This window comes from Brachyhypopomus gauderio, chromosome 4 (genome assembly GCF_052324685.1).
Source record: "Brachyhypopomus gauderio isolate BG-103 chromosome 4, BGAUD_0.2, whole genome shotgun sequence".
NCBI classification, from domain to species: Eukaryota; Metazoa; Chordata; class Actinopteri; order Gymnotiformes; family Hypopomidae; genus Brachyhypopomus; species Brachyhypopomus gauderio.
The window spans coordinates 17,199,799-17,213,478 of NC_135214.1; the positions used below are offsets into that span (position 1 = coordinate 17,199,799).

Consider the following 13,680-nt stretch of genomic DNA (forward strand, 5'->3'; position numbering starts at 1 on the left):
TCCTGTCAATCACAACCACCCACCATCACTCACCCACATAACTTCCTGTAGTCTCGGCTCCATACCACAGCAGTTTTACTCAACACTCCTTAGGTGAGCTGAAGGAAGCAGAGGAGATGGATAATGAAACATCTCCATGTCCATGTTTACTCCGAACTACTTACACTCGAACCATGGAGCTCACATGTGCAAGAAAGGAAGGAAAGTGTAGCGCTAAAACATGGAACACCTGAGACGCATTCATTCACACTGCCAGCTGACTTTTTGATTACACTGATGCCACAACCTGAGAGTCAGTCTGCAAACATCAAGGCAGCAAAAAGGCCTCAATCAATCAGTGTCAGACACTGGTGCATGTTGGGGGAGTGAGGAGACACTCGGAGGTGGACGCTACTCCTCGTGACCCATTTCTGCGTCTCTCCACAGAGGTCTGAGTTCAGTATGTACGTATGGAGGTCTGTAAAATGAACATCTGAGATCGAGCTGCTAAACTGATCTGGTCCTTCCTCTTCCAGTCTTCTTCTTCTCCTCTCTCTCCCCTGATTGATGTTACCACTACACTAGATCACAGTGTAACATGTTTTCCAACACCCTGAGCTCCTGTGGGAATTGTGGAACTCCTCCACACTCTGTGCGCTTAGCTTCACTCTCTTCCATAAATCAGACAAAAGAGGTGTGTGTGTGTGTGTGTGTGTGTGTGTGTGTGCTTGCATGTGTGAAAGACGTTTTAGTTGCAGATGTTGGTGAACCACTTAAGCAACTCTGCTCCTTGAGGTACCGCCATGGGATGGACAAGCCAAACCCAAGCACCATATGCATCTGTAGCTTTATCTGTACCTACACAGTCCCATTTTAAAACCCACCATGGTGTAACATTACATTGCAAAAGAAAAGTCACTGATTGCGAATGTTATTACCCATTCCATCGCACCAAGGCTTACTCCTGTCAAAAGGGCAGGTAGTTCTGTTTTCGCTGTTAGTCAAAATTCCTCCCGTCTAAAAATTAGAGGTGCCTGAAATTCCTCCTGCCTAAAAATTAGAGGTAGCTGCCCTTTCTCTGATGATGGGAACATCTGACAGTGCAGCACAGCACGCAAGAGTCACAAGACTGAGGTAAATCAGAGCCAATTCAGTCTTGTCCTTCAAAGAGCAGACGACAGCTAGTCTAACACAACCAGGATGAAATTCCATCACAAATATCCCATACTACACAATTGATAGTAAATGTTGGAAACGATTACAGATGAGAATTTTGCCAGTGTCGGGTCACGGCATTAAAAGCCAGCGTGAGGGAAAAGACTGGTTAGCACTGCGCTAAAAGTAACACGGCAGCATATAGCAAACTGCCTCTTCACACAGGAAGTCATGTGGGTTAACGTGCAGGGAACTGAAGTCCACAGCATTCCTGCAGAAGTCGGCGGCAGGAGTGATTGGAGGCGTTTTTCCGAGCGAAGTCTCTGGATTCTCCCGTGTTGTTTTTGGTCAGATAGACAGCCCAAGAGTGTCAGTGGGGAGCACTCGCAGAGCCGGCTGCCAATTTAAACCTGAAAATGATACTGGACTTATCCGAAGTGCTAATAGGCCAAAACAGAAGACGATCCCAGCAACCGTCTGTCTGCCTGATGTCCTTTCCAACTTTCCATTCACCAGACAACAGCAATGAATTAAAGTGCTCTGCAGCAGCGGCACAAGGGCCTGTTTCTGGGATGGGTGGCTTAGATTTAAATAAAAGCAAGAATCAATACAGTGTCGATACGAGGCTCTCTGCAGAATATTGCAATATCTTACAATATGAAATGTAAGAACAAGCCACCACCCCACAGGTAATTAGCAGGACTAAGTGTTGTGATGTCTCCTAATCAAGTTCTCAACTATTTCTGTGAAGAGATTGAAGATCTCGATGTGTGTGTGTGTGTGTGTGTGTGTGTGTGTGTGTGTGTGTGTTTTAGCTACCCATCCATTGTATGTCAGGTGTTGTGTGCAGTGTTGTATGGCTACTGGACTGGAAAGCAGAGAAGATGTTTAGCATAGATGGTTTATTAGCCAGTGGGATAAAGATTGCATGCTGGTTGCTGTGCAGTACACCAACCACCACATGTTCCCATGATGCATGATGCTCATATCTCCCCCCACTTTTGGCCCAGACATTTCTAATGATTTAAAGTGACAGCAGCTGTCCCCTCCCGTGCGTCTCCGAGTTCTCAGGGGAGCAGGACACCATGCATCCCTTGTGCTCCACGTCTGAACGGGCCCAGAGTCAGGCAGCTCCAGCCTGGAGGCCAACGACCCTAGTGGTGGGAGAAGTTCTGCAGAACTTCAAAAGACGTTGCAGCGCGTCAGCCTGCTTCCACCAAGAACCTCCAGCACATCTTCTGAGTGAGACAAAACTCACTGTACTTCCTGTGAAGGCTTAAGAAAAACACTGTGGCTTCTCCCATAACTCTTCTGTACCGTTCAAAGGAGGTACTTACTGCAGAATCCTGCACATTTGCAATAACATAATTTTTAGGTATCATACTCAGTCTCAACATTTTTATGCTAAATGTTCAGTAGAATTATCAAGACTTGGGAGATTTGCATCACATCTGTTCCATTCTTTATAAAAAAGTGAGGCTGTGCGTTACATTCCTATCAGACTGTTGGCTACGCTGTGTGTTGGAAGCATCCAGACCCTGGGGTCCCATGATTGGCCAGCATCTCCTGCACGGCAGGTCTGTTCATTCTGCCTCTAAGGCCGAGTGCTTTCTGATACAGCACAAAAGAACAGAATCATCATGACCGATTTCATTCTCTGTGTTGTACACACAACGACTTCTGTGGAGACATTTATGATTTCAGTTCCCCTGTGATCACCCGGAGGGGGGGGGGGGGGGGGGGGGGGGCGAGACAGAGAGTGAAACAAACGTACCCAAATCCACCTCACCATACTCCTTAATATGAAACTCACCCCCACATTCTCAATGCAATAAAGAACAAGAGTATCTGATAAGAATCTACAGGGAAATGTATTAAAAGAAACCTCATTGGATCTTACTGGATCTTATTTTCTCTGCTATTGTACAAGGTGAAAAGGGCAATGGGGAAATATTTCACTTCACAGGCAGTGTTTTTCAGCTGGATGATGCCGGGACATATCAGAGGGAACAGACACAAAGCCAAATGTCTTTTTCATTGAGATGAATGAGATTTAAAGTCAGCATGGGAGACGGGCAGGCAATAAGACAGTCGTCCCACCTGAAACGAGTCCAGTTGAAAAACCTCAGATGGGCACTAGTGCAGAGACATGGACGCCACTGTATAGACAACAGGGCCTTAAAAGCAGCTGTTAAGACGTTTGGGGGTTGCACAGGTAAGTCATACCTTGCCCTCCAGACGAGCAGTGCCCCCCAGACAGACACGGGCATTGCGGGGAGGGAGGGTGAAGACTGGGGCTTCATTACTGAGAGAGGCCCGACCCACGGCCATCCTGTTCTTCGGTAGGTGGGAACTGGTCACCAGCTGCACATCTCCCATAATTCTGTAAAAACATGAGAGAGAGAGAGACACAGAGATCGTTGGATGTCAGTAGGATCCTTCAACCTGTTGGCAGCGGTCTAGGCCTGCAGCGAGAGCAGGAGGACTTTCTTCTGTGTTCATTAGTGAGGAGGAAGCTGCTCCCATGTTTACGGGTTAATCTCCCTCTCCTCCCCGAGTGGACTTCAGATGTTCCGCTTCACTTTCATGATTAAACCAGAAACTACAAACAAATACCGTCTAACGGCCGGAGTTCATAAACACGTCTGGCAGTGCTGCCTGCTGTAGCATCTCTATGGCAACAAATGAAGACACCAGAATAATAAAAAAAAAAAAAACTTTTTAAAAGAGGTTATTTTAGAAAATGGGAAACTTATAACTAATATTGCAAATAACTGATTTTTATTCACTAGTTACTCACACAGACAGATACAAGTCACAAGACCCCGTGACAAATAACAGTGGAGTAACAGTGCACTGTGAGTGAGAAGCTGTAGAGAGTTACTGTGAGACTGGGCTTGGCAATAAACTAAACCTGTTTCAGTTCATGTTAATTAAAACAGAAAACAACTACCAAACAAAAAACCTGAAACTAAAAGACTATGATGGGCAAGATTTTACACCTATGTCGACGTCTGGTTTTTTTTTTGTTTGTTTGTTCATTTTTCTACTGCCCCATTTTACTGTGCAACATAAACCATACTACACAACAGCCAGTGTTGATTTGATTAAAAATGGAATATGACTGCATTCATATTCACTGTTTCTGGGATGCAACTAATGAGAGGACATCATTTTACATAGAAGCTAGATTCTACTAGACGATCATCATCATCATCATAGACTAGACTCCCCTAGGATGTGTCTTGGTAAGACACGATGCACACTGTTCAAAATCAGCTTAGTAAACATCTTTCTGAGCTTAATTACCTCAGATACAATTTATGAAAGCACATTCCTTCCATCTATTAATCACAGCTGTGTTACTGAACATTAATTTACGAGTGTATACTTTGCATAGATTTTGTCTCAGTATGCAAACTATGCACTCCATGTCTGCTCTTCTGTGTGGTTACACGTACACACACCGTACACTTCCACGTACACACACACACCGTACTTAACACACACTGGAGGCAAACCGATCCAGCAGGTGTTCACTGCTCCTTTACATGTCCCTCTGTGTCTGACCCCGTCTGCCCAGGCGGGTCACAAGGTTGAGCAGGGAGGAATTCTGGGAGGTGAGTGGTCTGGAAGAGCTCGTTACTCCTCGTTAAGGTGTCTGCTCGCTTGGGCGGCCTTGTGGTTCACAGCCCTGATTAAAAATGTAAAGGCTCTGCGTAAAGGACTGAACACAACGTGCATGTGAGGAACGTGATGACCACCAAGTACTCAATGGACAGTGTAAACACAGCTGGGTGTTTGATCTGGCCCACTCTTCCTTTTCAATCTAGCTCTCTCTCTCTCTCTCTCTCTCTCTCTCTCTCTCTCTCTCTCAAAAGCTTCCTAGATGCACAGCCCATCGGTTTCGTAATGGGGTAAACATTGCTTGGATGCACTGAACGCAACCAAATGTCCCGTCTTCCCGACGTCCTCGGAGCTCCCAGCGGAGACGTCTGAATTCACCGTCACACTAAATGACTTCCAGGGTTCTACGAGCTCCCAGGGCTGAACCTCATGCGTGAGGTCAATGCTTGTATGATCTCTCCGACCAGAACCAGACGGATGACTTTTACACCAATCACAAACATGCAACAACAACCCCTATATGTAGCTGTGATGCTCACCCATCTGATCATATACCTTCAAACAACATTTACATTTATGGCATTTAGCAGACGCTCTTATACATCCTAGGAAATAGTACAGATAGGCCAGAATTCAAGACACCATTGAGTCAGACTACTAGTAAACTACAGGAGTCAGTATCATTACCTAGTGTTTTGCAAGTTAGACATTTGCCAAGAACATCAAGTGTGGATGCGGTGATAAACTCTGGTTTATTATGAACTGGATCTCCATCAGGACTGGAAAGGCATGCAACACCACATGATATGAAAGGTGTTGCAAGAGAAAGTTTAAAGACCAATGGTTTCTACGTCCAGTAGTGGACACATTCCTGATGGAGACCATGTCACAACACAGAATTTTGCTTCCCTACCTTAGAAACGGAGCAGACCCAGAACCACACACAGAGAAGGACCTGGACCACAGCACTGCATAGATCAATGTATTCACCACCTCAGTAAACCTGATTGGACCTGACAAATAACCAGGTGTATAATGACAAATACACTGCAGAATGTAAACACTACACTGGAGGGGTAAACACGCAGCAGAACGTACAGCTAAAAGGAGCAACTCAACCGCATCAGTTTGGGAATGTTACGTGTTTATCAAACTTTCTAAAATTAAGTATGAATTCAAACTGCTCTAAATTCAGAACGGGCAAACACAGACACGCACCCCTCTAAGGAATCTTTCTTTACTATCAACATACTGTATTACTATTTCTCTCTGTTATTCATTGAAATGTCAGATGTAGATATGGCTGTAACAATATTGAAACTCTGACATCAGTGTTTTGGCACGATGTTTTGTAGAATGTTTAAAAAAGTCAAGTTACCATGTGGGAACTCATGATTAGATTACACATGTTTTAATAACCTAATTCCAGACAGCAGGGGATCGTGTTAAATCTCATCCAAGGTAATCATCTCTCCATCGTTTTGATCCCTCATCAACCACATACTGGCCAGACTTTACACACTCACACAGTGACAATACTTTATTGCCTCTAAAAACCAGCTCACTGCAGGACTTTAGACGAGATGACTTTAATGAGGCTGAAGAACAGAATGTTAGTTTTAATTCAACTTTTCTTTCATATCCACAACGAGTGAACCCGTAAAGGAAAAGTAGGAATAGGGGAACCAGAGTGCAGAAACTGGAATGACACTGGTTCATGCAATTACTCAAGTTCAATTCAAGCCCTTGTTGAAGAGAAGATCGCAGAGCAGACCCTTCAGACCTGACCTGAAAGCATTAAGATCATCAAAGCCAACTGCATTGAATCCATCCTTGTTCTGAACTGTGAAGAATGAACTGCTTGTGCAGACTGATGGAAACCAGAGGCCTTCTTGCACACACTGCCACGTTTAAATAACGTCTCTCTATGGGAGTTTGTTTGGAGAAATATGTGAGCTTGGTTACCCCGTCACACGATAAAGGTGATTCACGGTGAGGCCTTAGGGCAGAAACAAGGCATAACCTTACACACCTGTTTCAAATTAAACACTGAAGTGCAACTTTAATATTTATGAGACCCTCAGACTTTCTGAAGGACAGCGCTTAATTATATGAAGATGAGGAGACCTGTAGCCGATCTGAAGTACAGCTGTGCCAGTTCAACCTCAGCAAAACATGTCTAATCTCATTTCTTTGCTTTGTTTGTTTTTTGTTAATAGCCATATAAAATGGGGAGTCAGCCACAAAGTGTTACTGATTAAATTAATTATCCATGTGAAACACTGCACAGCACGTTTGACTACAAAACAGTCCAACTGTATGATGGCATCTGTAACATGGGACCATGTAACTGATAAATTTTTCCAACACATTTCAACATTTAATCCATAATTGCACGATTCTAAAGTAACACTAAAACTGTGTCAACACCAGTGTAGACTTCCCAAACTTTCTACAAATAACGAGTCATTTTAACAGTTTGAGACATTTTCTGGCGAGATGTGCTAAATGGTTGATCATAAATAGGCACGTATTTACACATATTCCTTATAGTTCTTCTGCTCTGCAAATATTAGTTTATTATCTGCAGAGCATCTGTGTCTATCCCGCTGGATAGCGATAAATGCTGAGAAAGCCAGAACTCTGACGCTGCAGTTTCCCCAACATCTGTGCATGTGCTCATGCGTTTGCCAAGCCGATATCATACGGCACATTTTCCTGCCTCGATTTGTCTCAGTTTAGCAGATCCTGTTTTTAGCAGATTTGAGTGATCGTGGACTCCATGCCTCACACACATTTATAATGACATCATCCATGCCTCACACACATTTATAATGACATCATCCATGCCTCACACACATTTATAATGACATCATGCATTCCTCACTTTCTGCCAACACTGATCCAGAATGAATGGGTGATTGGGCCCGAAATACCTTTGGATTCAAATAAATTATGTGTTCTTAGACTTACACATATAAATGGACTGATCGATGTCTGTCCAAGATCATGGTTTTCCAGTCTTACTCCACTGAGACGGTGATGTATTATCGTCTGTGGTCTCAGTCGTGCTCCCAGGGTAGGAACACCATCTCTGAGCTGCTCGTGTGCTCCTAATGCACGACACAGGTGACACATTTTTCACCATTCGTTTTTTGGTCATTGGTTTCCACGGTAATAAGATCATTCGGGCCACTGTCACTGAGCTGTGCTAGATAAGGGTTTCTGAACAAGGTGGGCAGTGTTCCATAGCAGGATCAACAACCTCTGTGGAGTGATAACAAATCTGTCACTTTCCATCATCCTCTCTCATGCACTCACACACGCACACACTCGCATGCACGCACATTTCTTATAACCTTCATAACATATCCAGCTGTTCAACCTGAAATTTCTTGGACACTGACAAAACAGAGTCCATATCCCTAAAAAATTTTGCAAAATGTTATGGACTCATGGTCATGTAAACTTTCATTTTATTCTTTTGTGCTTGTATTTAATCTGTGTTTTTTTTTCATTTGAATTAAAAAGGAAGTGTCAACACAAGTCTCACAGAATAGCTAGGGTGAGAGAGACCAAGGGCAAGAAAGAAACTGACCATGTCTGTTTATACTCGCGTCACCTTAGAAACACTTAGCTACCTTGGAAATACATTCACTAGCCATTTCAGTAGACACACCTCCTAGCTGTCGGACAGCCTGTAACAGCCTCATTACTGGTCCGTTTTTGCCACATCATAGGTGGATCATATTCAGATGTGCAGTGACACCGACACGGTAGCTGCAGGTAGTTGAGTTTGGGGTTACTGGATTTTCAGATGGCAAGCACATGGACCTGGATTGTAACACACACACACACACACACACACACACACACTCACTCACTCACTCACTCACTCACTCACTCACTCACTCACTCACTCACTCACTCACTCACTCACTCACTCACTCACTCACTCACTCACTCACTCACTCACTCACTCACTCACTCAAAGCAAGCAACAGATTCTCCACTAGATGGCGCAACTAGGAAGAATTCAACAGGGGTACACAGGGGTCACAGTGGTACAGCGCTTTGAAGGTGCTGTGTCTCCATGTTTTACTTTGCTCTTTTACATGCATCAGTGTCACTGTTGTGTCCATCACTATAAAACATGGAGCCCACTGAAGTCATTTGATCAATGCTGAGGACTACGTAGTTATAGGAATATATGCACTGCTCATCTAACTACATCTGAACAGCTTCTTTTGGTTAATGCTTATTACTGCATGTCTGCTACTTTCATACTCTCAACCAAACCACTAATGCTTTAATGAGAGAGAGAGAGAGAGAGAGAGAGAGAGAGAACACCCATTTGTTTAGTCTATACATCACTATATCACCATTAATGAAAGAGAGGGAGAGAGAGGGGGTGAGAGGGTGAGAGAGGTGAGAGAGGGCTAGAGATAACTAGAGGTAGTGAGAGAGTGTGATGGGGCAAAACAGGGCAGGGGTGAGAGAGGGGGTGAGAGGGTGATAGGGGGTGAGAGAGGGCTAGAGATAACTAGAGGTAGGGTGAGAGAGGTGAGAGGGTAAAAGAGTGTGCAAAAGGGGGCATGACAGGGCAAGTGGGGTGAGGGGGGGGTGAGAGGGTGGTCTGTCAGTTATGTGGTTGGACCTCAGGAATTTGTGTACATTGTTAGACTAAATTGCAGGAATTTCTCACTCACTCACTCACTCACTGTCTCTCTCTCTCACACACACACACACACTCTCACACACACACACACACACACACACACACACACACAAACACAAATAACCCTGTGATAAGGATCTGTGTTGTTCCTACCCTCTGTTAACACCAGCACAATAAAAAGTCCTGCTTGGGTTCTTTCTCCATGAGCTTTCATTCACAGAAATAACCCTCCTGATTAAAGACACACATCTGCTCTGATGACCTTTGCTTTGAGCAAAATGAACACACAAATAACACTGATCAGCATTATGTCTTTGCATAAAAAGCTAGCATTGTGAGACAGCTTCCTGGACACCACCTGAGACACCTCATACATGCCCAATACGAGCCCAAGATGAGCCTGATACAAGCCCAATTTGAGCCCAATATGAGCTTGATACGAGCCCAATATAGGGCCTCTATGGTCTCAGAGAAGCTGTCGCTGTGTAAGAACAGGTTGCATCTCTGGCATCCACATTTTCTGGATTTAGTGCACTACAGCAAAATGAGCAGTAAAAATACAGTATGTGCCTTTGTTCATAGACAGGAAGACAATGAGAGGGAGACTCAATCAGCAGCTATTCTGCATGTGAATTCAGTTCTGCAGCTTAAAAATCACACAAAATCCACATATGACAATACGAAAATTATAAATATAACTCAGTATAAATGGGAACTGGATAAATAAAGTCATTCAACTTGTCCTGAATCTCTACAGGATCCCTCTACTGATTAACTTAAACCCAAGGTTTTATTAACTCTCAAGGGTACTAAATGGAAGTAGCTTCATTTGGGGGTAGCCCGCCAATGTCTTTCCTGTACTGGGAATAGGGAAGCTGGTGACCGCATCTGGATTATAAAGAGGGACCAACGGGGATCTACCCAGACCAAATCAACGTCGGAAACGTCCCATTTTGAGCCGTTACGCATGACTGGCTGCTCTGGGCGGAACCAGGGAGACGTCTGGAAAGAAACTACTGCAAGAGCAGCCCAAGAAATACCTGAACGTCGGTCAATAAACCAGTCTCGATCTTCACACATCACATTGCGTTGTACGTGGTTGTTCTTTTATTTTAAACATCGCAAGTTATTTGTAAACATAGTCGTTTCGTTTGGATTGCTCCACTGATCTGATGTGGAATATAAAGGATAAACGGAGAGCGTTTTCTCCACAGTCCTGGAGGTACTAACCTACACGTCAAATCTCATCAGGGACGTGGGTCAAATGCCATGGTACCTCAGATCAGAGACAGATTCTAGCCTACTAGTCCGCTAAAATAAAGTTATTTTGGTTTTAGTTACAGCATACAAATTACAAAATGAGAAAACTGAAGAAAAGTTAAGTAAATCAATATTTTTTTTCATTTGTCACAACTGAAGACATCTTTGATCAGTAAAAATGTAAATGTATGCTTCTACGACACTTGGATTCTGTATGTACTCACCTACAAGCGCGTGGTGAAGCGCTCCGAGTCACAGCGGCTCCGAACCCAAAACCTCAGGCGTGCAGCACAGGACCGCAGGACACCGCTCAGTGGACCTCCAGAACCTGTCCCCGTCTGCGTTGTTTGGAGTTATCGTGTTTTTCTTGTCAATGTCTAACTTGCTGGCACGAGTCCCAACAGGCTGCGAGACTTTTCATTGGTCAGTGAACCCCGGGAGGAGGAGGAGGAGGAAGAGGAGGAGGTCTGAGCACCATTCAGACCTCAACGTCTGGCTCGCTCATTTGTTTTCCTTTCACAGCCCACATACTTCACTAGTGGTAATTTGACATTTTTGTAACATTTTGTCCCTCGGAATGTAGGCTATTTGTGCGAGGTGTGGCCCTTTATTAGATGAACTTCCTCAGAAAATACCACCCCAGTACCTAATGACTAATGACCTTGGAATGTATCTAACCATTACTTTACCAAATAAACACCCGTCGGTCCCGTTTTGCTGCATCCGCGTGTCTGCGTGATGCGTTGTGTTTCTCTGCATCAAGGATAAACGGTCCACATAGTCCACTAGTGAACTGGAACAAATAGATGTTGCGCTATTTGGGAACTGATGAACACTAGTCGTTTATTAGTTATATAGTTGAGCTGAAACTACTCCAATAATGAGCCAAACGTAATCACCTATCACACTAGGTTGTGCATTTGCCAGGATGGAACTGTTTTAGCGGCCCACTTTCTCTGGTAATAGAATATATATGAGATTTTGGAAGAAATTCTGTGAGAAATATACGTTCTTGGATCTGAAATATCTGCAAGAGGGGCAATGGCAAAATAGACTGCAGCATGTGGAATGGTCATTGTGTGTGTGTGTGTGTGTGTGTGTGTGTGTTTTCAAATGAAGGCCCCGAACGATGAGAACACCTGCAAAAATCGTTTAGTTGTCAGTTTGGCTCAGCAAGATATGACTGCAATATTATAGATAGTACATCGTCTCAACATCGTCTGGTAGTAGCCTGGAAAATCTAAAAGATTCAGATGCACAATTTCTTTTACGTTTTTTTGTTCAGGTGATAACTACACTACAAAAGCAAAAATAACATTCAGTGCAATTGCCTATTGTAGCACATTACAACTGAGATGAACTTGGTAGATATGACTTGGAGTTATTCGTGTCAGTCAACAGACCTGAATGCATTTCGCAAGTTGATTCAGGTGGTAGTACTGGGCTAAAACATAAAACTGCAGCCTGTGGATCCCAGGGGTAAAGGCTTACAAACACAGCTTCAGGAAATGAGAGCCAGGACCTGCACCACAAACTCCACGAGAACACTCCATCCAGCCTCTGCAAACGTGCTAAAAGAATCCGCAGTTTGCTCTGGAAATGTTCAAAAGGAAAACATCCCACCATGATGGTCATGCAAAAAGAAAGCGCACTTAAGGCCCTGTTTACTTTGCAGTTAAGAACCAGCGATGTCATCTAGTGGCAGGAATAGGCAGTGCAGTCTGAGTTCCGATCACACGCCTCCTGGTGGAAATAAATAAATGTTAGTTATAAATAAAGTTATTTAAAAATAAACGATTAATTAAGAGAGAAGAGAGAATGTAATTATATTCTTCGTTGTATTCTCTTTGTATGGGGCAAAAAACAAAGGATAAAATGAGATGGTCCGCAGGGCCACCGTAGCTGCTGCCATACGTGAGAAGAACAGGGGGCTTCTCCCTGCACGAGGGGCAGTAGAATTGCGAAGACATGGCAGACAGATAAAAGCAACCCCACAGGAAATGTTGAAGTAAACAGCCCCTGGGAGGGAACGCTACTTTAAACCATTTACCAGACCCAACAGAGCTTTACAGTCAGCCATGCGTCTGTGTGGGGGTGTGGGGCTGGGGCTCAGATACCCTGCTTATCTAAATTCACATCAGATTCACATTGCTTGCACGTGATTTAAATAGCATAGACCAAGTTTAAATAACATAGACCAAGTTTAAATAGCATGGACAAGCCATCAAAATATTGTCAAATTGGTTGTACGGAATTTTCCCCACTTCACTGATTATATTACATGTAACAATAAGTGTCTTATCGTATATGGCATTTTAACCCCTTGTGTTGACAGGCAGGGGTCAAGGTTCACACAGGGTCAGCTGAAATGTGATACTGCTTAATGGGTGATGTGTCTTTGCACAGAACCCATTCTTCTCCAGTAACGACTTCAGCTGTCTCTGTCTCAGGTGAGTCTGCTCATGGGTGAGTGTCAACACAGTCCGGCTGGGCCGTCCGGGTCGAGGGAGAGGCCGACACCAATGTTCAGGTCCAGACAGCAGTTCAGGAGGCACATGTTGCTTCTGATTTAGTATACAAAAGTGGAAATGCATTCCACCAATGTTTCCAGGTTGGATATTTAATCCTTTTACAGTCTCGAAGGGCTGATACTAAGAGAAGGGAACTGATGTACTGAGAAGGTTCACATTCAGAACATCAGCACAGCATTGCTGGTACACACAATATTTGCATATTTTAGATTTCTAACTCCCACTCTCCTATATTTTTTAATCCAACATCATATACTTTTATATTCTTACATTTTTATATTTCCTATATATTTTATTTGTTTTCTTCCTTGTGTTTTGTGCCACTGGTCAGTTGTAAAATAATTTCAATGCAAGACGTACTATGTAGCGCTATGTCTGTAACATGTTCTACATAGTACACCTTGCACTGAATTGACTTTTGTAATATTAAAGCTTGCTGGTGTTTGTGTT

General features: G+C 43.7%; 1 protein-coding gene across 4 annotated transcripts in view; it reads right to left on the reverse strand.

The window, feature by feature from the left end:
* mylka (myosin, light chain kinase a) overlaps positions 1 to 11,360 on the reverse strand; it is a 45,874-nt gene extending 34,514 nt beyond the window's left edge. The window contains exons 1-2 of one of the 4 annotated variants that reach the window (XM_077002737.1): positions 10,924 to 11,360; positions 3,361 to 3,517 (exon numbers count right to left, since the gene is read on the reverse strand). In XM_077002737.1, the coding sequence (XP_076858852.1) occupies positions 3,361 to 3,513 (153 nt within the window). In that variant the 5' untranslated portion in view covers positions 3,514 to 3,517; positions 10,924 to 11,360. The remainder of the gene's footprint in view (positions 1 to 3,360; positions 3,518 to 10,923) is intronic. The other 3 variants (XM_077002739.1, XM_077002738.1, XM_077002740.1) reach the window with 3 other exon arrangements.
* Between the last annotated feature and the right edge of the window lie 2,320 nt (positions 11,361 to 13,680).